The sequence below is a fragment of the Salvelinus sp. IW2-2015 genome, linkage group LG4q.1:29, assembly GCF_002910315.2.
Source record: "Salvelinus sp. IW2-2015 linkage group LG4q.1:29, ASM291031v2, whole genome shotgun sequence".
Lineage (NCBI taxonomy): Eukaryota > Metazoa > Chordata > Actinopteri > Salmoniformes > Salmonidae > Salvelinus > Salvelinus sp. IW2-2015.
The window spans coordinates 48,882,601-48,902,844 of NC_036842.1; the positions used below are offsets into that span (position 1 = coordinate 48,882,601).

At 42.5% G+C, this 20,244-nt stretch overlaps 1 protein-coding gene across 1 annotated transcript in view; it reads right to left on the minus strand.

Annotated features, from left to right (window-relative positions):
* ambra1b (autophagy/beclin-1 regulator 1b) overlaps positions 1-9,899 on the minus strand; it is a 47,268-nt gene extending 37,369 nt beyond the window's left edge. The window contains exons 1-5 of the mRNA XM_023984894.2: positions 9,624-9,899; positions 6,791-7,043; positions 6,332-6,390; positions 6,026-6,209; positions 5,489-5,661 (exon numbers count right to left, since the gene is read on the minus strand). Coding sequence (XP_023840662.1) covers positions 5,489-5,661; positions 6,026-6,209; positions 6,332-6,390; positions 6,791-6,925 — 551 coding nt within the window. The 5' untranslated portion in view covers positions 6,926-7,043; positions 9,624-9,899. The remainder of the gene's footprint in view (positions 1-5,488; positions 5,662-6,025; positions 6,210-6,331; positions 6,391-6,790; positions 7,044-9,623) is intronic.
* Positions 9,900-20,244: the final 10,345 nt, after the last annotated feature.

Genomic DNA, 20,244 nt, shown 5'->3' on the forward strand with positions numbered 1-20,244 from the left:
GGCCTAATCTAAAAACAAAACCTCCCTAAATTCCTATCAGCATATCATTGTGCTACCAGGGCTGGGAAAACCCTAGATCCATTGTTATACTAATTTCCGCGACGCATATAAGGCCCTCCCCGGCCCCCCTTTCGGAAAAGCTGACCACGACTCCATTTTGTTGATTCCAGCCTACAAACAGAAACTAAAAAACAACAAGCTCCCGCGCTCAGGTCTGTTCAACGCTGGTTCCGACCAATCTGAATCCACGCTTCAAAGGACTTGCTTCGATCACGCGGATTGGAATATGTTCCGCATTGCGTCCCAACAACAATATTGACGAATATGCTGATTCGGTGAGCGAGTTCATTAGGAAGTGCATTGACGATGTCGTACCCACAGCCAACGATTAAAACATTCCCCAAACCAGAAACCGTGGATTGACGGCAGCCATTCGCGCGCGTGAAACTGAAAGCACGAAACGGCTTTATGAACCAGGGCACAGGTGACCGGAAGCAATGGACCGAATACAAACAGCTGTAGCTATTCTCTCCGCAAGGCAATCAAAACAGGGCTAAGTCCCAGTACAGAGACAAAATCGAGTCGCAATTCAACAGCTCAGACACAAGAGGTATGTGGCAGGGCTACCGTCATCAATCCGGCATCTACAAAAAGAAAACCAGGCCCCGTCCGGGACCAGACTGTCTTGCTCCCGACAGGCTAAACAACTTTTTCCCGCCCGATTTGCAATAACAAGTGCTAGCCCTGACCACGGCCCCCCCTACCCAAAACCTGCGGGCTCTCCTTCACTGCCAGCCGAGGTGAGTAAAAACATTTAACGGTGTTAACCTCGCAAGGCTGCAGGCCCAGACGGCATTCCCAGCCGCGGTCCTCAGAGCATGCGCAGACCAGCTGGCTGGTGTGTTTACGGACATATTCAATCAATCCTTATCCCCAGTCTGCTGTTCCCACATGCTTCAAGAGGGCCACCATTGTTCCTGTTCCCAAGAAAGCTACAGCGTAACTGCATCTTGCCATGCCGTTCTGTACCACCACTCATTCATATATCTTTATGTACATATTCTTTATCCCTTTACACTTGTGTGTGTGTATAAGGTAGTAGTTGTGGAATTGTTAGGTTAGATTACTTGTTGGTTATTACTGCATTGTCGGAACTAGAAGCACAAGCATTTCGCTACACTCGCATTAACATCTGCTAACCATGTGTATGTGACTAATAAAATTTGATTTGATTTGATTTGATACATTAAAACAGTAACAGAGTTTAATGGCTGTGATAGGAGAAATCCGAGGATGATCAACAATATTGTAGTTACTCCACAAGAATAACCTAAATGACAGCATGAAAAGGAGGAAGCTTGTACAGAAGGGCTGCCTAACCCGCTTCCTGGAGATCTACCGTCCTGTGGGTTTTCAGCCCAACCCTAATTTAACCCACCTGGTCTACTTATTAGCTGCTCAACAAGACCTAGACTATCTGAATCAGATATGCTAAATTAGGCTTTTACTAAAAACCTACAGGACAGTAGATCTCCAGGAAGAGGGTTGGGCAGCCCTGTTGTACAGAATGCATCCTGTTTGCAATAAGCTACTAAAGTAAAACTGCCAAAAACAAAACAAAAAATTATGTCCTGAATACAAAGCGTTATGTTCACATTTTCAAGCACAGTTGTGGGTGCATCAGGTTATGGTAATGCTTGTTATGGTAATGCTTGTGATCAGCAAGGACTAGGGATAATTTTTGTATTATTTATACAAAAAGAAACGGAATAATGCTAAGCACAGGCAAAATACTAGAGGAAAACTTGGTTCAGTCAGACTGCCAACAGCCTACTTTCAGTAGGACAATAACCTAAAACACAAGACCAAATATACACGAGTTGCTTACCAAGACGACATTGAAAGTTCCTGAGTGGCCTAGTTACAGTTTTGACTTAAATTGGGTTGAAAATCTATGGCATGACTTGCAATGACCAACAACTTAACAGACAAATGTGCAAATATTGTATAATCCAGGTGTGCAAAGCTCTTATACACTTACCAAGAAAAACCTCACCGCTGTAATCTCCGCCAAAGGTGATTCTAAAAATGTATTGACTAAGGGGTGAGAATACCTATGTAAAATTTGATCTGTATTTCATTTTTCAATAAATGTGCACACATTTCWAAAAAACATTTTTTCACTGTCATTATGGGGTATTGTGTGCATATGGGTAAAAAAAAGATACATTTTGAATTCAGGCTGTAACAAAATGTGGAATAAGTCAAGGGGTATGAATACTATCTGAAGGCACTTTATATACATTGCATCCAGAAAGTATTCCGACATTATGTTACAGCCTTACTCTAAAAGGTTATATATATATATATATATATATTTTTTTTTTAAATGGTCCTATACACACAAAAAAAATAATTCATCATATTTGCATAAGCATTCAGATCTTTCACTCAGTACATTGTTGAAGCACCTTTGACAGCGATTACAGCCTGGAGTTTTTTTTAGGTATGACGCTACAAGCTTGGCACACCAGTATTTGGGTAGTTTCTCCCATTCTTCTCTGCAGATCCTCTCAAGCTCAGTCAGATTGGATGGGAAGCATCGCTGCACAGCTATTTTCAGGTCTCCAGAGATGTTAGATCGGGTTCAAGTCCAGGCTCTGGCTGGGCCACTCAAGGACATTGAGACMGTATGTACATACAGTTGAAGTCGGAAGTTTACATACACTTAGGTTGGAGTCATTAAAACTCATTTTTCAACCACTCCACAAAATTCTTGTTAACAAACTATAGTTTGGGCAAGTCGGTTAGGACATCTACTTTGTGCATGACACGAGTAATTGTTCCAAGAATTGTTCACAGACAGATTATTTCACTGTATCACAATTCCAGTGGGTCAGAAGTGTACATACACTAGGTTGACTGTGCCTTTAAACAGCTTGGAAAATTCCAGAAAATTATGTCATGGCTTTAGAAGCTTCTGATAGGCTAACTGACATAATTTGAGTCAATTGGAGGTGTACCTGTGGATGTATTTCAAGGCCTACCTTCAAACTCAGTTTCTCTTTGCTTGACATCATGGGAAAATCAAAAGAAATCAGTCAAGACCTCAGAAAAACAATTGTAGACCTCCACAAATCTGGTTCATCCTTGGGAGCAATTTCCAAATGCCTGAAGGTACCACGTTCATCTGTACAAACAGTAGTACGCAAGTATAAACACCATGGGACCACGCAGCCGCCATACCGCTCAGGAAGGAGACGCGTTCTGTCTCCTAGAGATTAACGTACTTTGGTGCGAAAAGTGCCAATCAATCCCAGAACAACGTCAAAGGACCTTGTGAAGATGCTGGAGGAAACAGGTACAAAAGTATCTATATCCACAGTAAAACGAGTCCTATATTGACATAACCTGAAAGGCCGCTCAGCAAGGAAGAAGCCACTGCTCCAAAACCGCCATTAAAAAAACAGACTACGGTTTGCAACTGCACATGGGGACAAAGATCGTACTTTTTGGAGAAATGCCCTCTGATCTGATGAAACAAAAATAGAACTGTTTGGCCATAATGACCATCGTTATGTTTGGAGGAAAAAGGGGGAGGCTTGCAAGCCGAAGAACACAATCCCAACCGTGAAGCATGGGGGTGGCAGCATCATGTTGTGGGGGTGCTTTGCTGCAGGAGGGGCTGGTGCACTACCACAAAATAGATGGCATCATGAGGTAGGAAAATTATGTGGATATATTGAAGCAACATCTCAAGACATCAGTCTATAGAAAATGTGTGGGCAGAACTGAAAAAGCGTGTGCGAGCAAGGAGGCCTACAAACCTGACTCAGTTACACCAGCTCTGTCAGGAGGAATGGGCCAAAATTCACCCAACTTATTGTGGGGAGCTTGTGGAAGGCTACCTGAAACGTTTGACTCAAGTTAAACAATTTCAAGGCAATGCTACCAAATACTAATTGAGTCTATGTAGTCTAATGTGGCGCCAGACATTTGACCTGCAGCATGTTAATTTACTGGACCCATATGCATTGGGTGAGTAACCCGATTAGGGCATCCACCCACTGTACTCAGAATGACAGCAAACATATAGATGATGGTAATTCATCTTAACAGCACATGCAACATCTTACCGAAATTCTGATGCGCAGTTTGAAGATGTTACATTAACTTTCCACGTTTACCTTCTCAGCCAACAAGAGATTAATAAAACGGCAAAACCACTACCCTATTTCAATCTAGTATCCCCAATAGTAGAAACGCTTACCTATTCTATTAGTCAGCTTGTGGAATGATAGAACCCAAATTCATACAACCAGTATATGAAGAAAAAAAAAAGGCAATGAGGCTGACGCAGCAGATCAGATGGTTTAGCCTAAAAATGTTGATAAACTATCTTCTTCACATTATAAGCGCAGCAATGCGCATACTGCAGTAGGCTACGCACAAATGTTTTTTCCATTATGCAATTTGCTGGAAAACGCTGTTGTCAAAAGCGCACTGCACATGCAAGAGGTTTCATGTGACCTTTAAAAATGTCAATATTTTCATCTATGGAAGATCTAAAGATGCAACAACTAGCATGGGTTGCTAATATGACTAGGATTYTGCCTTTGCCTACTTGACAATGAAAGGAAGTTGAAATCCAATCGGACATGGAACAAACATGAGAGAAATAGGCTACTTGTTTCAATGACATATGGAAGGAAGTCTTTATAAAAAATAATTGCCTCAACGTTTATAGAAATAGATTTTGGCTATAGGCTACTTTGAAGCAAGGTAAGACATGCCTCACAAAATGAAGTAAAACATTCTGGTTTCACACAATTAAGTATATATTTTCAAAATGTGTACTGCCTCCAGTTCACATTGCAAAGTATGACGCGCTGAAGCCTACTGTTGCCTAATGCCTATGCACTTGAATGGCAAGCGCATTTCAATTACCAGTTGAGAAATAAAAATAGTAGCTCTTTAAATTGTGGCCATCAAAACTGTTTTTTACATGTGATTGCATTTAGAATTGTGCGCAATGATTGGGCATATAAAAACATGTTTCACTCCAGCAGCAACAGGAGCAGTAGCAGCAGCTCTCTCGCTGTCTGACAGATTTTCACTCAAACTAGGCTCTTTATCTGTARGCTGTACGCCTGTGATAAATAAGAATCATAAACGACCAAATGAAAACACACAAGCACCAATATAATTATGCAAATTAACCTATAGAACAGAAAAGCATGACCGATCAAATGCATTTACATCGACTAACTGGTATTTCTATCAATTAATAGGCTAAAAAGCATTATATTGCAATGGGCTTTTGTTATACTCCAGGACAATTGGCCGGCGCCAATTTTATTTATTGCCTTTTTATTCGTTTTTAAAATCACCCAAAAGCCAGCTATTACGGGCTAACGGAAACCCAGAGAGAGAGCGCGAAAGTATGTAGTATATATCCAGCCCTCCATCAATATCTATGGTCTCTCACCTGACTCTTTCAGTCTCGCTGCCGGTTTTGACCACGGCAAAGGGCTCGGGGCGGCTCCAGTCCCAGAAGTGGAGCTCGTTATTGGTGGCGATGAGGAGGAGCTGGGCAGTGGGGTGGAAGGCTAGCGAGGCAATGGCCACGTTGCTTTCCGTGAACCAGCTCTCACTGCCACCCTGCAGAAACAAACACAAGGGGATTTAATACAGAAAGAAACAAGTAGGATACGGCAACAGTGGATACAAACGCTTGCATGATCTTTATGGAATGCAGATTCCTGTCAAAGGGGTTTATCAACTAGACTACCAATAGCAACACAATGAAGATAGACAAGTTTCCTTATGATACCTGGAGTTGGACAGTGCCCTGGGGGACAACTCAACATTTACTTCTGGCGAAGACTGTGCTGTGTATGCAAGTCTTACAATCTAACATAGTAAAAGAATATACCTATGCAACTTGGCAAGCGGAGACCTGAAACTTGTGTCCTATTTTATTTTAATAGGGGTCTGTCTGTGTTTAAGAGAAGGCACCACTTACATGCAGGTCCCAGATGCGGACCTCTCCATCAAGGCACCCGGAGGCCACCAGACCTGGGATGGTAGGGTGAAAGGTCACGCACCAGGGCGTGCGGCGGTGGCCTACCAGCGAATGCAAGCACTTTCCAGTCTTCACCTCTGTGATGTAGATGTTGTGATTGACATGAGTGGAAGCCATGAGGGTCCTATCAAATTGGAGATAAGGGGGGGTAGAGTAAATGTTACAGCTGCTATGCCGCTTAAGAAAGCCCTGCCTCAAATGCTCTCATGAATCCATTCGTGCGGCCGGGTCAGCTGAGTTCCTTACCGGTCTGGGCTGAAAGCCAACAGGAACGTCGAGCGAGGGCTGTCTGGCAGCTCCACTTTCTGTGTAAGGGCAACAAACATTGCTTAACGCCTTACATGGAGGTAGCACACGCATTATTAAATGCACAAATCATAGTATAATTACATATATTCAAACAGACATTTTTTTTTTTATCTTAACACTTAAGTGAATTTGTGATCCATCAACTGCATATTATTAGGGATTTTGAAGAACAACTCCCAAAATAGACTATAGATGGTAAAGATAAGCACAGGGCATTGTTTCCATGGTGACGAGTTAAAGGCAATGGTATGTTGTTCCAGATCAAAATGACTACTGCAGCAGGTGGGCAGTGAAAGTAGTGAGAGGTTGATAGCCTCCTACTACTCCATATCTGTTGAAACCAAAGCAGTTTTGACCAATCCTTTGACTGGGATAGTGTGCTTCTTTGGCTTTTACCTGACTCTGCCATTTCATCCAGCGGACCTTCTCCTCCACCAGCTGCTGCAGGAGGCGCTTGGAGCCAAAGGCCTGTGAGCCGCGCTCCCGGCTGGACAGGATCCGCACAGAGTTCCTCTGATGACGAGAGGCCATGGTGGTTCTCCTCCCGTATGGGGCCGGGGCCACACCACCACTCTGCCACTGGCCTCTCTGGCTGCTCTAGGGACAGTCACTTCTGCTGCCGCCACTCGCTCGCCATGCAGAGTCTAGGCTGGGGAGGAGAAAAGAGAAAATGGGAAGAGAGGGCCAAGAACAGAAGATAGTAGTTTAGTTTTGGTTGGCATAGGTTTTGCACATGGAAGTAGTTGATGATTGAAAAATTTGTTTGACAGACTACATTGAAGATCATGAGGGTGTGCTGTGTTGGCCTAGACATTATATAATCTGACAGCTAGAAGCAGCACTACCAGTGAGTGCTATAGAACTACACTGAACAAAAATATAAAATGCAGGACCTGCACAGCCAGCTTCTTCAACTGCGGGATCGTCTGAAACCAGCCGCTCGGACAACTGATGAAACCGAGGAGTATTTTTGCTTGTAATAAAGCCCTTTTATGGGGAAAAACTGAATCTGATTGGCTGGGCCTGGCTCCCCAGTGGGTGGGCCTGGCTGCCAAGTGGGCAGGCATGCCCTCCCAGGCCCACCCATGGCTGCACCCTTGCCTAGTCGTGAAATCCATAGATTAGTGCCTAATGAATATATTTAAATTGACCGATTTCCTTATATGAACTAAAACTCATTAAAATCTTTGAAGTTGTTGCATGTTGTGTTTATATTTTTGTTAAGTACATTTAGGGGATCGGTACTAAAATATCCTGTGTCCTTAAATAAGAACATCCAAGCTTGCAGCTCTCTGGCTGGCCTACATGTGCAGCCAAAGTCAAGATCTCACATCTGGAAGGCTGCCAAAATGTTGCACTCTTAAAATGTTGTCATATTTTGGTCACAAATTGGCAAAACACCACAGGCAATGCAAAACAGCACTGCTTTGCACCCTCTTAACAAGCCTTGTTTAACTTGGGCTTGGATAACCAAAGGCATTTTAAACGAGGGGAAAATTTCTCCAACACTGGAGCGGGAGATTTTCCAGTAAACAAAGATGACCAACAAGAGTCATATTAGGAAAACACAATCCTTGGCAGGCGGTGCCACATTATTTTAAACCATGACGGGTGGGTCTAATTGCAATTCTAAGTAAGACAGACGTCCAAAACGGATCCAAACATGGATCATCACTGCGGTATGCAATTTTCATCAAGTCGCTTTCCAGAACGCCAATGAGTGATGTTTCATAAGCTATCCCTGTGGCTTGACTTAGCTCTACATTACAATCTAAGAAGAAACTGAGTGCGAGTCTATGGTGCAGTCACAAAGAGACTCTGAAAAGCCTGTATGTGGTCAAAAAGTAACCAAATACACAACAAGCATATTATTATGCAACTATGTTATTGCAACTCCAATGCTGTTATTCTAAGAATGCTAAGTGATAACAACCATGTCATATGCAGAGAACTATTTATTGAAATAGTTGTGTAGTGCTAGGGCAAAAAACAAACGTGCACCTCTTGGGGTCCCCAAGAACAAGTTTGGGAAACGTTTATTAGGTTAACACTGAGTGCACAAAGCATTAGGAACACCTGCTCTTTCCATGACAGACTGACCAGGTGAACGCCGTGATCCCTTATTGATGTCACCTGTTAAATCCACTTCAATCAGTGTAGATGAAGGAGAGGAGACTGGTTAAAAGAGTGTATATGTGTACCATTCAGAGGGTGAATAGACAAGACAAAATATTTAAATGCCTTTGAACGGGGTATGGTAGTATCTGCCAGGCGCACCGATTTGTGTGTCAAGAACTGCAACGCTGCTGGATTTGTCATGCTTAACAGTTTCCCCGTGTGTATCAAGAATGGTCCGCCACCCAAAGGACATCCAGCCAACTTGACAACTGTGGGAAGCATTGGAGTCAACATTCCTGTGGAACGCTTTCGACACATTGGGGCATGGACTCTACAACGAATTGCGGCTGTTCTGAGGGCAAAGGTGTTCCTCATGTTTTGTACACAGTTTGTCCATATTCATAGACTGCTGAAATAAATTTTTAAATAAGTCATACTAGGTGGCTGACAAACAGCTTGAGTTTACCATGTACTGTTACCTAGCTACGATAACTTCACATAAGAAATAGGATTTTGGCAAACTGATTAATATAGTTAGTTAGCTAAAACCACTGCCTTAACAAGAACGTTAGCTTGATAGCCAACTCAAGAAAATGCGTCTGAAACAGCTACGACTAACCAGCTAGCTAATTAACATTAGCAAATTGGCAAGCTAGTTAACCATCTAACGTTAGCCAAATAAACATGTAGCCAACATTAGCTACTAACGTTACTAGCAAATGTGAGCTATCTAGAAAGCTAAGTAGCTAACGTTAACATTCGGTAGGCAAACAACCAACCAGAAACCCAGCTAATGGTACCGGCAAATGTTTTCATAGCTATAGTAACGTTGGCTAATTTGTCAGTGTAGCTACCCAACGAACCCCGATAGCTAGCTAGGTTAACCCGCTAAACTTGGTAACTAGCCAATAGAAAAAAAAACTTGCTATTAAGTTGGCTAATAGCTAATCCTTGCTGCCAGTCCCGGATACTGTATTAGCATAACTAGCGAGCTAACGAGCTACTGTAAAGAACAAATCCAGCGATACAACGTTAGATATGACACAACAGAAACAAACTGCTTATATTCTGCAGAATCAGCTAACGACTGAGTCAAGAGGCCATTGCCTACCTTTCTTTCTTGTATTCTTGTTGAAATGTGTCATCATAGGCGTAGCTAYCCGTTAGCGTAGCAAGCAAAAATGTACGGCAAGTACTAGCTTGCACCACTTGTCTTAGCCTTGACACATTAATGAATTGACCAATATCAATCTATGATAATTGCGATTGATCACATTCACATCCTCTGATAAATCTATTTCATCATATTATCCTGGCATAGAGCAAATTCATTGTGCTAGCTATCCGTCTACTGCGTAGCTAGCTTCCCAGAGATGTGTCGTGAACAACATTTTTAGCGTGAGCAACAATAGTGGCATCGGCGGTTCGCCTTCAATATAAAAGTCCCCCATTGAAACTGATAAAAATAAGAGGAATCATACCACAGTTGTACTAGATTAATCAGAGCTTTCCAGCCCTGTTCATGGGGAGCTACCATCCAGTAGGTTTCCCCTCCATCCCTAACTAACCTGATTCAGCTCATCAACCAGCTAACTATAACAATCGGGTGCTCTAGATTAGGGTTGGAGCTCTCCATAAACAGGAGAGCCCTAGACTAAATAATGATCTGTTGAATATAAACTATACTGGTAAAAAATATAAACGCAACATGCAACAATTTCAATGATTTTACTGAGTTACAGTTCATATAAGGAAATCAGTCAATTGAAATACATTTTTTAGGCCTTAATCTATGGATTTCACATGACTGGGCATAGGCCCATCCAATTGGGAGCCAGGCCCCCCCACTGGAGAGCCAGGCCCAGCCAATCAGAATTAGTTTTTCCCCATAAAAGGGCTTTATTACTGACAGAAATACTCCTCAGTTTCATCAGTTGTCCGGGTGGCTGGTTTCAGATGATCCCGCAGGTGAAGAAGCTGGATGTGGAGATCCTGGGCTGGTGTGGTTACACATGGTCGGCAGTTGTGAGGCTGGTTGGGCATACTGCCAAATTCTCAAAAATGACATTGGAGGCGGCTTATGGTAGAGAAATGAGCATTCAATTCTCTGGCAACAGCTCTGGTGGACATTTCTGCAGTCAGAATGCCAATTGCACACTCCCTCAAACTTGAGACATCTGTGGCATTGTGTTGTGTGACAAAACTGCACATTTGAGTGGTGGTTGATTGTCCCCAGCACAAGGTGTACCTGTGTAATGATCATGCTGTTCAGCTTCTTAATATACCACACTTGTCAGGTGGATGGATGATCTTGGCAAAGGAGAAATGCTCACTAAAAGGGATGTAAACACATTTGTGGACACAATTTCAGAGAAATAAGCTTTTTGTGCATATGGGAAATTTCTGGGATCTTTTATTTAATCTCATGAAACAGCTGATTGTTCACCCGCATCCGCCCAGAATTGCTAATAACCCACCCGTAACTGCCAGACTAGGCCCATATGTGATAAATTGACAATCTGAGGCCCACACCCGAACCTAACCCCGCAAACATAGAAATGCGGTGTAGGCCAGATTTCCTGATTTAGATATGTTTCTGCTTTATAATTTCCAACATTTTGGTAAGCTATTTGTTAGTCAACTTGTCCTTAATTAGATACATGCAGCTTCTCTTCTGTCATTAGGCTTATATGTTGCCCTAGAACAGTGGTTCCCACACTTTTTATAGTCCCTTACCCCTTCAAACATTCAACCTCCAGCTGGGTACCCTCTCTAGCACCAGAGTCAGCACACTCTCAAATGTTGTTTTTTGCCATCAATGTAAGCCTGCCACACACACTATACAATACATTTATTGAATATAAGAATGAGTGTGAGTTGTCACTACCTGGCTCGTGGGAAGTGACAAAGAGCACTTATAGGACCAGGGCACAAATAATAATCAATAATTTTGCTCTTTATTTAACCATCTTACATATAAAACCTTATTTGTTAATCAAAAATTGTAAATAACTCACCACAGGTTACTGAGAAGGGTGTGCTTGAAAGGATGCACATAACTCTGCAATGTTGAGTTGTATTGGAGAGAGTATTGTATTGGAAAGAGCTTCAACTTCTTAATCATAGCCTCAATATAGTTGCGGCGAGTCCCTGTAATCCTAGATTCAGATGATTCAGGCGAGAAAAAACATCACCCAGCTAGGGCAGTCGTGTGAGAAACTCATCATCATGCAAGTGGTCAGATAAGTGAAAATTATGGTCAGTAAAGAAAACTTTAAGCTCGCCTCTCAATTTTAAAAAAACATGTCAATACTTTGCCCCTTGTTAACCAGCGCACATCTGTATGTTGTAAAAGCGTTACATGGTCGCTGCCCATATCATTGCATAATGCAGAAAGTACATAAAAGTTCAGGGGKCTTGCTTTATAAAAAGTRTACAATTTTCACTGTAGTGTCCAAAAATTATTTCAAGCCGTCAGGCATTCCCTTGGCAGCAAGAGCCTCTCAGTGGATGCTGCAGCGTACGTACCCAAGCGGCATCGGGAGAAACTACTTGCAAGCACATTACCACTCCACTATGTCTCCCTGTCATGGATTTGCGCCATCAGTACAGATACCAAAATGAGCAGCAGCTACGTTTGGCTACATACGAACCGTTAGTGGAATTCCTGCGAGATAGTAACAGTTAATGTGATTGGATGTTAATTATTTGACTATGCTACCTGTATTTGACATTGTGTTGTTATTTCACTGAACAATAGATGGTTACATTTTATTTTTGGCAGTGAAACGAGGKTACTCAGGAGAGAAAAAAATCTCACCCAAATGTATAGCCCCGTCAAATGTACTAAGTATTGTCTTCTGTTGAATTTATATAACATTCCAATTTTTMGGGGCATTTTCTAGTTCAATTGTGGCACGATTCCACTATTTTTATCCGTTTGCATCACGGACTTGTATTTTGAAGCTGAACCACCGATTTCACTATTGTTGCTCACTCTAATGTTGTTCACGACACACTGGTGCGTTCCAGAAAAGGAAAATGTATAAGGAACATTATGTAGGAAAAGGCAATTACAGTAAAGCCCTCACCCCAAAACAGTAACCTGACGTAGTAGGTGCCGTGAAAGAAACGCCTGAAACTAGATCCCCTACATACTTGAGAAGAAGGAAAAAAACTGTCGGGGGAGGTTCTCTTCTGCACTGTTCAAACAACCCAGTAAATGTGGAGGAGTTAAATCGCCTTGTTAATTAAAGTCCAAAAGCAGAAGTAGTGTCACAGGCTCTCTTAACATTTCTCCTGAAAACCTTTACACCCGGTTGTTGGGGACTCGACGCGTCTGCGGACTCCGCAGCAAAAAAAGGGGGTCATGGCTAGAAGGGATCCAGCTTTTGTAAAATTAACATCAAATTTGACTTTTCTTAGCAGGTTAGGAGGATTTACGCAGCAGGTTAGGGTAATTAAGCTAAGGTTAGGAAAATAGTCATGACTAGGGTTAGCTAAAATCTTTTTTTAAATAACGTTAATTTGACAAAAGCTGGATCCCTTTCAGCCTTGACCCAGAAAGGGTCAGCCGAAGATAAAAACATTTTATATATATCCAATGTCTGCCATGTTTTTGGATAACGTGATGACGTAGTCGCTTTAGCGCTGCTCCCTGTGTGCACAATTTACATAATAGTCGGAACTAGGAAACTCTGCAATTTCAGACTTGCTGATTCGTTGAACACGGCACGTGTGTAACTACAACCAGTTAGCAAGTCAGAAATTTCAGTGTTTCCTAAATCCGACTAGGATATTTAAATATTTTTTTTAATTAACAACAAATCATTACAGAAAGTACATGAGGGAACAGAAGTATATATACAATAAACAATTACACAAGGACCTTAAGGGACATACATACACTTACAATTCTAACAGCTTTTTTGTTGGTAGAGTATTTAACTGTCTTAAAATACAGTTCAATTTCTTTTTGTAGGGTAAGAATTTGTTTTTTTGTTTGTAAATTTACATTTGTGTGTATGAAATTTGGCCAAAAGAATAATGAAATTAATTACATAAAAATGTTTCAGCTTATTTCTATCATATGTAAAGAATCCAAGCAGTACATCTCTCCACAATAGTGTAAAATCTTCATAAATGTGTTCAATTATAAAACTACTGATGTCTTGCCACAGTTTTCTTACATGAATACAATGCCAAAAAAGATGCAACACTGTTTCTGGGTGGTCATTACAAAAGGAGCAATTTGAGTTGATATTTTCCTTAAACTTCTTCATATAGTGGTTGGCAGGATAATATTTATGAATAATTTTAAAGGAAACTTCCTTAATTTTGTTAACAAGTAGGTATGTGTGTGGCAACATCCAAACTTTTTTCCAACAGATATTATCAATAAATCTATTCCAATAAGGCATGACATAAGGTATATAGATACAACATCCTGCTAAAACAAGGTCGCTCTGTTGTTGAATGGACCAAAAGAGAAACAAATCTTTCCTACTGATGAGTCAACAGGGTCAATAGAAGGTAGGCTCTGAGGGTCAGGTCTTGACACGTTCCTGAATAACAGAGCAACACCTGAGGGAATGGCGTCTAAAACAATTGCAAAATCTTTAGGTGTTACAGGGACCTTGTAAAGTGATAAGAATTCCTTATAACTGAGTAAAAGACCCTCTGCATTTACCAGTTGGCTCACCAATAGGATATTATTTCGGAACCAATATTCTAAAAACAAAGTAGTATTTTTATACAATATATTCCGATTATTCCATATATAATATCTGTGTGGAGACAAATTGTGTTATAAATTTAGGACCATGACAAGAAAACCTGCCGATGAAAAGCAAAAAGTTTCACTGTAATTTTGTCAATATTATAATTGCAAAACATGAAGTTAAGGCCACCAGAGAAGAGATGAGGAATAAAATTCCAGATAGAAGTGGGTCTTCTTAGGAATTGTTTTATCCAATTGATCTTAAGTATTATTATTAATTCCGACTAGCATAAAACCAGTAGATGGTGATAGCGCTAACGTCATCCACAAATTCCTATGGAAAACTCAATATGGAGCATGAAGCTGTAAGTATTTTAATTTGAAGCGCGCCATGCTGAATGGGGCTGAAAGGCACCAAAAAAAAAAAATCGCAAAGGGTGATGGTGAAAGTGGCTGTAACTAGCAAAGGATATTGGTCGATGTAGTCATTTTCATCCTACATGAGAGAGCCCCGTGCTTGGTCTGTGTCAGCATGTGGTCCTGTGTGATGACAAATGTAGTAGTCAGAATAGATCACTATTTAATGAAATATCTCGATTTGTAGCAATCTTAAAATAGTTCATGTGGGGATCAAACTTGATCATAATAAACACATTTTAGAGCCCAAAACATCTGTCTAAAAAAAAAATGTTTGGCAGTTCTGGAGATCATAATTTGCATAGGCTTTTTATGGGAGACCAGGGCTTTTGGCACCAGGAATATAATTTGTATGTGGGTGCGCCAGTGCCACTATTCATTTCAGCATTATTATGACTTGACAGCAGTCAATAATCTGACTTTCTAAATGAAAAGAAACCGAATATTTCTTTACTACACTCGGTAAACAGCTTTTGCTGAGAGGTGTGGGAGAGGTGTGCTCCTTTCTATCCTATGGGCGCGTTCGAACAGATCACTTTTGTCAAGACATTGACCATTGTTGGTCACCGTTGGTCCTAATCTTTTAAAAGTCTCTCCCATAGACACAAAATGCAATAGCAGCTGGGTCTGGTCTACTTAGGAAATTGACTTCTATTGAAACATACAAAAAATGAGGGAGTGGAGATGTCTCGCTTTCTCTTCTGTCTTTGACTACATGTTGTCTGTATGACATTTACAAAAATCATGTGATCAAAGGTCATTCAGTTTTTGATGAAGTCGCCGAAGTTGCTTTAACACATTTTCAACAATGAAAATACATTTATTAAAAAATGGAAGGCAGTCGGGAAGAGGCAAGATCAGGTTGGACCATTCAAGTCAATGAGAGGGCAGATACTTATGTATCACCCAGGACCAGGCACTAGGGATGTCACGTGTCCTACTCATATCAGTACACTCGTAACTACCTGATCATGACAAAACTTCTATTTGATCAAATAAACCAAATGCGACACTCATTGACCTCCATACAAGAACTCCTTGCTAGGCGAGTGAAAAATATATAAAACGCCACCTGCTGGAGAAGACAGATTTTGGGCCCAGTTATCCCTCTCGCTTTACTCTGTTTTCACCAACTGCACCATGCAGCCATCCCTGCATTGTGGGAGGCATTATTTGGGTGTTTTTGTTTGACCCACGCTAACATGGCCAAATATGTGTCTGAAACAGCAACCAAACAAATGTGCAATGCACTTTCCGAAGTGTAAAAGGCAGCAAGACGCAACATAGTCTGCTGGAAAACCACTTGAAGAAACAGAAACKAACTTTGCCACGATTCTAAAGCCTTGTTCACAAAGCAGGCCTTAATGCTCAAATCCGTTTTGGGCTACTAACTGTACAAACAGCAAGTTACAAGTGACCAAATTGGATTTGTGTGTGATCACACAGCAATCATTTGCTGACAAGGCTATGCTAGTGTCATAGTAATGACGGGTGTGTGCAGTGGTGTAGGCTGATTGGCGTTTGTGCTTCCTATGCTCAGATGTTTTGTAGCAAGCTAAGGTGACAACAATGTCTGCCATGGAGGTTTCCCAGTTGCTTGGAATGTTTTAAATCATAGGGTAAGAAGACTTAAAAAGCCTCAATTGATAAGATGATCCAACTTTCAAAACGAGTCCTTTTTTTGGCTAGCCACAGCAGTCAACTAGCTAGCTAGATGGCTGTTTAGCGTTCTAACATATTCACTAATTTGTTTGTAAACAATTAACAAGCTAGCTAGCTAGCTACCACATGTTCTTGTCAAACTGTCAACAGAGTAGCTAGCAAGCAACAACATATGCCAAATAACAGTCTAAAAACCACTTGAGGGCAGATTTGAACATTCAGACAAGTCACATGGCCAGGAATCAGATTTGAATCTGACTTCAAATGTCGCTTGTAATATCTGATTCCATGTGCTTTTTGGCTGTATATATGCAAATAGATAGGATTTCAGTTACTTCAAATTGCCAATGTGAACACGGCTTAAGAGTCATGGGTAACTGCATACATCTGAAAGTGGGCATGTCAAAAGAAGTGGGTGTATGGAAAGAGAATCCAATGGCGCCGGAGGAGATGGCCGCCGCTTTACGGTCTCCCAACCAATTGTGCTATTATGTGGGMTTTTTTCACGTTATTTGTAAATGATTTTGTACATAATGTTTCTGCAACCATATCTTACGGAAGAAAAGAGCTTCTGGATATCAGGACAGCGATCACTCACCTCGGATTAGACGAAGATTTCTTCAACAACAACAAGCAGGACTCACACGATATTCTCCAAACACCCCACAGGGCAGACATCCCAATTATTCGCAAAAGGAAGCGACGCAGAGGACGAAGAGCCGGATGCCTCGTCCGGACCCGCAGAAGGCAACTAGGAAAGCTGCCGTTACCGTCAATATTACTCGCCAACGTACAATCATTGGACAATAAACTAGACGAGGTACGATCACGAATATCCTACCAACGGGACATCAAAAACTGTAATATCCTATGCTTCACGGAATCGTGGCTGAATGACGACATGGATATTCAGCTAGCGGGATACACGCTGCACCGGCAGGATAGAACAGCACACTCCTGTAAGACGAGGGGGGGCGGTCTGTGCATATTTGTAAACAGCTGGTGCACGAAATCTAAGGACGTCTCTAGATTTTGCTCGCCTGATGTAGAGTATATTGTGATAAATTGCAGGCCACACTACTTGCCTAGAGAGTTCTCAGCTATACTTTTTGTGGCTGTTTATTTACCACCACAATCAGATGCGGGCACTAAGACCGCACTTAGTCAGCTATATAAGCAAATAAGCAAACAGGAAACACCTCACCCAGAGGCGGCGCTCCTAGTGGCCGGAGACTTTAATGCAGGGAAACTTAAATCAGTTCTACCAAATCTCTATCAACATGTTAAATGTGCAACCAGAAGGAAAAAAATTCTAGATCACCTGTACTCCACACACAGACGCGTACAAAGCTCTCCCTTGCCCTCTATTTGGTAAATCCGACCACAACTCTATCCTCCTGATTTCTGCTTACGAGCAAAAACTAAAGCAGGAAGCACCAGTGACTCGGTCTATAAAAAAATTGTCAGATGAAGCAGATGCTAAACTACAGGACTGCTTTGCTATCACAGACTGGAACATGTTCCGGGATTCTTCCGATGACATTGAGGAATACACCACATCAGTCACTGGCTTTATCAATAAGTGCATTGAGGACGTCGTCCCCACAGTGACTGTACGTACATACCCCAACCAGAAGCCATGGATTACAGGCAACATGCGCACTGAGCTAAAGGGTAGAGCTGCCGCTTTCAAGGTGCGGGACTCTAACCCGGAAGCTTACAAGAAATCCCGCTATGCCCTGTGACGAACCATCAAACAGGCAAAACATCACTACAGGGTTAAGAGTGAATCATACTACACCAGCTCCGACGCTCGTCGGATGTGGCAGGGCTTGCAAACTATTACAGACTACAAAGGGAAGCACAGCCGCGAGCTGCCCAGTGACACAAGCCTACCAGACAAGCTAAATCACTTCTATGCTCGCGTCGAGGCAAGCAACACTGAGGCATGCATGAGAGCATCAGCTGTTCCTGGACGACTGTGTGATCACGCTCTCCGTAGCCGACGTGACTAAGACCTTTAAACAGGTCAACATACACAAGGCTGCGGGGCCAGACGGATTACCAGGACGTGTGCTCCGGGCATGTGCTGACCAACTGGCAGGTGTCTTCACTGACATTTTCAACATGTCCCTGATTGAGTCTAATACCAACATGCTTCAAGCAGACCACCATAGTCCATGTGCCCAAGAACACAAAGGCAACCTGCCTAAATGACTACAGACCCGTAGCACTCACATCCGTAGCCATGAAGTGCTTTGAAAGGCTGGTAATGGCTCACATCAACACCATTATCCCAGAAACCTTAGACCCACTCCAATTTGCATACCGCCCAAACAGATCCAGATGATGCAATCTCTATTGCACTCCACACTGCCCTTTCCCACCTGGACAAAAGGAACACCTATGTGAGAATGCTGTTCATTGACTACAGCTCAGCATTCAACACCATAGTACCCTCAAAGTTCATCACCAAGCTAAGGAACCTGGGACTAAACACCTCCCTCTGCACCTGGATCCTGGACTTCCTGACAGGCCGCAGGTGAGGGTAGGTAGCAACACATCTGCCACGCTGATCCTCAACACTGGAGCTCCCCAGGGGTGCGTGCTCAGTCCCCTCCTGTACTCCCTGTTCATCCACGACTGCATGGCCAGGCACGACTCCAACACCATCATTAAGTTTCCTGACGACACAACAGTGGTAGGCCTGATCACCGACAACGATGAGACAGCCTATAGGGAGGAGGTCAGAGATCTGGCCGGGGGGTGCCAGAATAACAACCTATCCCTCAACGTAACCAAGACTAAGGAGATTGTGGACTACAGGAAAAGGAGCACGTCCCCATTCTCATCGACGGGGCTGTAGTGGAGCAGGTTGAGAGCTTCAAATTCCTTGGTGTCCACATCAACAACAAATTAGATTGGTACAAACACACCAAGACAGCCGTGAAGAGGGCACAACAAAGCRTATTCCTCCTCAGGAAACTAAAAAGATTTGTCATGGGTCCTGAGATCCTCAAAAGGTTCTACAGCTGCACCATCGAGAGCATCCTGACCGGTTGCATCATTGCCTGGTACGGCAAATTGCTCGGCCTCCGACCGCAGGGCACTTCAGAGGGTAGTGCGTACAGCCCAGTACATCACTGGGGTAAAGCTGCCTGCCATCCAGGACCTCTACACCAGGCTGTGTCAGAGGAAGGCCCTAAAAATTCTAAAAGACCCCAGCCACCCCAGTCATAGACTGTTCTCTCTACTACCGCATAGCAAGCGGTACCGGAGTGCCAAGTCTAGGACAAAAAGGCTTCTCAACAGTTTTTACCCCCAAGCCATAAGACTCCTGAACAGGTAACCAAATGGTTACCCAGACTATTTGCTTTGTGTGCCCCCCCCCCCAACCCCTCTTTTACACTGCTGCTACTCTCTGTTTATCTTATATGCATAGTCACTTTAACTATAAATTCATGGATGGAACCAAAGCAAAAAAAGTAAATATCAAAGCTCCCCCTCTCCTATCTAACCTGCCTACCCACTACTTACCTAACTTAGCACCACCTGGTGCCCTAACCAAAATACAGGGGGTGGTCCACCCAGGTCTTACCTAGTGTGCCTAGACAGTGAATATACTACGGGTATATGTATGCCCACGGGCCTCTTGCCTAAGCACTCCCTAGGTGCCTTCCCTTTCCCCCCTGGGAACAAATGAYACAGAATATCAAACAATATCTCAAACAAACTAAGAAACAAAGGACATCAAATAAGCTCTATCTGAGCAACAATCTCACACAGAACATACCAACTGCTCCCAGCAACAACTAATACAGTACATACCAACGACCAACATGCTATAACCCTCAGCCATCAACTTCCTCTCTCAGCAATGATCTATATAACATTCAATCTCTCCAGCCATCTCTGCCTACAATGATCTAAGCCT